The following is a 2,106-nucleotide window of genomic DNA, read 5'->3' as shown; positions in this document are numbered from 1 at the left end:
ACCGAACCAGCGTCTCCGCGTCCGGCATGGCGCGGTGCTTTGCCGAGCGTCGCCGGATCTGCCGGCCGCTCCGCCGCCGGCACACGCTCCGTGCCAGCGCGGCCGTCGCCGAAATCGGCGGCGCCAAGGCACACAGCCCACGCCCGGCACAGCGGACGATGCCTCGGCCTGGCGTCCGGCCGTGGGCACGCAGCTGTCACCGGCGCCGGCGCCGGCACGGTCATCGGCGCCGTCATCGGCACCGTCGCACCGTCATCGGCGCCATCGCACCGTCATCGGCACTGTCATCACCGTCATCGGCACTGTCACACCGTCATCGGCGCCATCGCACCGTTATCGGCACCGTCGCACCGTCATCGGCACGGTCACCGCAGGCTCACCACCACCACCGCCGCCGGTGCCGCCGCTCCGCTCGTCTCCGCCGCTCGCCACCCGTCCCCTCCGTCGCCGTCGCCGTCGCCGCCATCCCTGCCGATCTCCCGCGCCGATCGGCACCACCGTTTGGGCGACGGCGCTCCCCCCCCTCCTCCTCGCTCCTCTCCGGCGGTGCAGCCGCCACCTCCCAGCTCTCGGTCCTCCGGCGTCGTCGGCGTCGTCGGCGTCGCCGGCGCCGTTTGCCGGCGCTCGCCGAATCCGTGCCGCCGAGGCTTCATGGACAGGTCGAGCGGCTCGTCCTGATCGCCCGGCGTCGCCGCGCCGCCGCCGCCCGCCGACAGCATCGCGTCGGCCACCGTGCGGCCGGGGAACGCCGCCGCCGCCGCCAAACCGCCGGTGCCGGCGGCGTCGGCGTGGCCGGGGTAGGGGCGGCCGGAGCGAACCGCCGCCGCGGCCGCCAGGGTGGCGGTGGTGGCGGCGGCGTAGTATTGCGCCATCAGCCACTGGGACAGCGCCGACGGAGCGCCGCCGGCGACTCCGGCGACTCCGGCGACTCCGGCGACTCCGGCGACTCCGGCGACTCCGGCGACTCCGGCGTCGCCGGCGACCGGCTTGCGGCAGATCCTCGCGAGCGCACGCGCCTCCGGCCCGGTGATCCGCCGCTCCAGCGGCTCCGGCGGAGGGCCGTTCGCCGAATCTGGCAGGCTGTGCCGGCGGTGCCAGCGGTGGTGGTGGTGGTGGTGGTGGTGGCGGTGACGACCGCCGTCGGCGTCGTGCGGGCGAGGAGGAGGAGGAGGTGGGGGCAGAGGTGGGGGAGGGGGGGGAGGGGGGGAGGGGGGGGAGGGGGGGGGCGCACGGCCGACTCGGCCGACGACGGCGGCCGGCCGGTGTCGTCGGCGTACCGCTTCACCGGATCCGGCGTGCGGGCCGCCAGGCTCCGCTTGGCCTCCGACGTGGAGACGATGACGCTGCGGTTGCCGCGGTCGGCGCCGGCTTCGGCGGAGGCTTCGCCGGCTCCGGCGGCGTGTCGACGTTTTTCGGCCGCCGAAGCCGACGCCGACGCCGACGCCGACGCCGGCGCCGGTGCCACCGCCGCCGGTGCCGGCGCCGGCGCCGGCTCGTCGTCGGCCGGGCTCCCGGACGCGGAGGAGAGGCCGCTGTCGGGGTCCGGGTGGGCGGAGCGAAGGTGACGCGTCAGGGCTCCCTTGCGGCCAGAGGCGAAGTCGCAGCGTGGACAGCGGTAGGGGTGGTCGTCTGGGGGGCGGGGGCGGGGGTAGAGGGAAGGGAATTATTGAGGCCCCCCCCCGAGAGACCACCCAGAGCCAAGGACTTGAAACTCGGCGGTGTCGATGTCTCATTGCTACTTGACAACACCCTGGGTGGAAGAGAGAGACCCGCCCCCCCGCGGCGGCTCCTCACACTCCGGAGATGCTGCGGAGTCGATCTCTCCATGCAGAAGCAGCCCATAGAGATACACAGAGACCCATAGAGATACACAGAGACCCATAGAGATACACAGAGACCCATAGAGATACACAGACACACAGAGACACAGAGACACACAGAGACACACAGAGACACACTGACACACAGAGATACACAGAGACCCATAGAGATACACAGAGACCCATAGAGATACACAGAGACCCATAGAGATACACAGAGACCCATAGAGATAGATACACAGAGACCCATAGAGATACACAGAGACCCATAGAGATACACAGAGAC

At 71.6% G+C, this 2,106-nt stretch overlaps 1 protein-coding gene across 1 annotated transcript in view; it reads right to left on the bottom strand.

The window, feature by feature from the left end:
• Positions 1 to 871: 871 nt before the first annotated feature.
• The window catches only part of LOC142906732 (uncharacterized), a 54,622-nt gene continuing 53,387 nt past the window's right edge, over positions 872 to 2,106 (bottom strand). The window contains exon 5 of the mRNA XM_076055124.1: positions 872 to 1,629. Coding sequence (XP_075911239.1) covers positions 872 to 1,629 — 758 coding nt within the window. The remainder of the gene's footprint in view (positions 1,630 to 2,106) is intronic.

The sequence above is a fragment of the Petromyzon marinus genome, chromosome 69, assembly GCF_048934315.1.
Source record: "Petromyzon marinus isolate PM22_M1 ecotype Great Lakes invasive population chromosome 69, UKy_Petmar_22M1.pri1.0, whole genome shotgun sequence".
Lineage (NCBI taxonomy): Eukaryota > Metazoa > Chordata > Hyperoartia > Petromyzontiformes > Petromyzontidae > Petromyzon > Petromyzon marinus.
The sequence above is the reverse complement of the archived record's forward strand: the minus strand, read 5'-3'. Positions and strand labels throughout refer to the sequence as shown.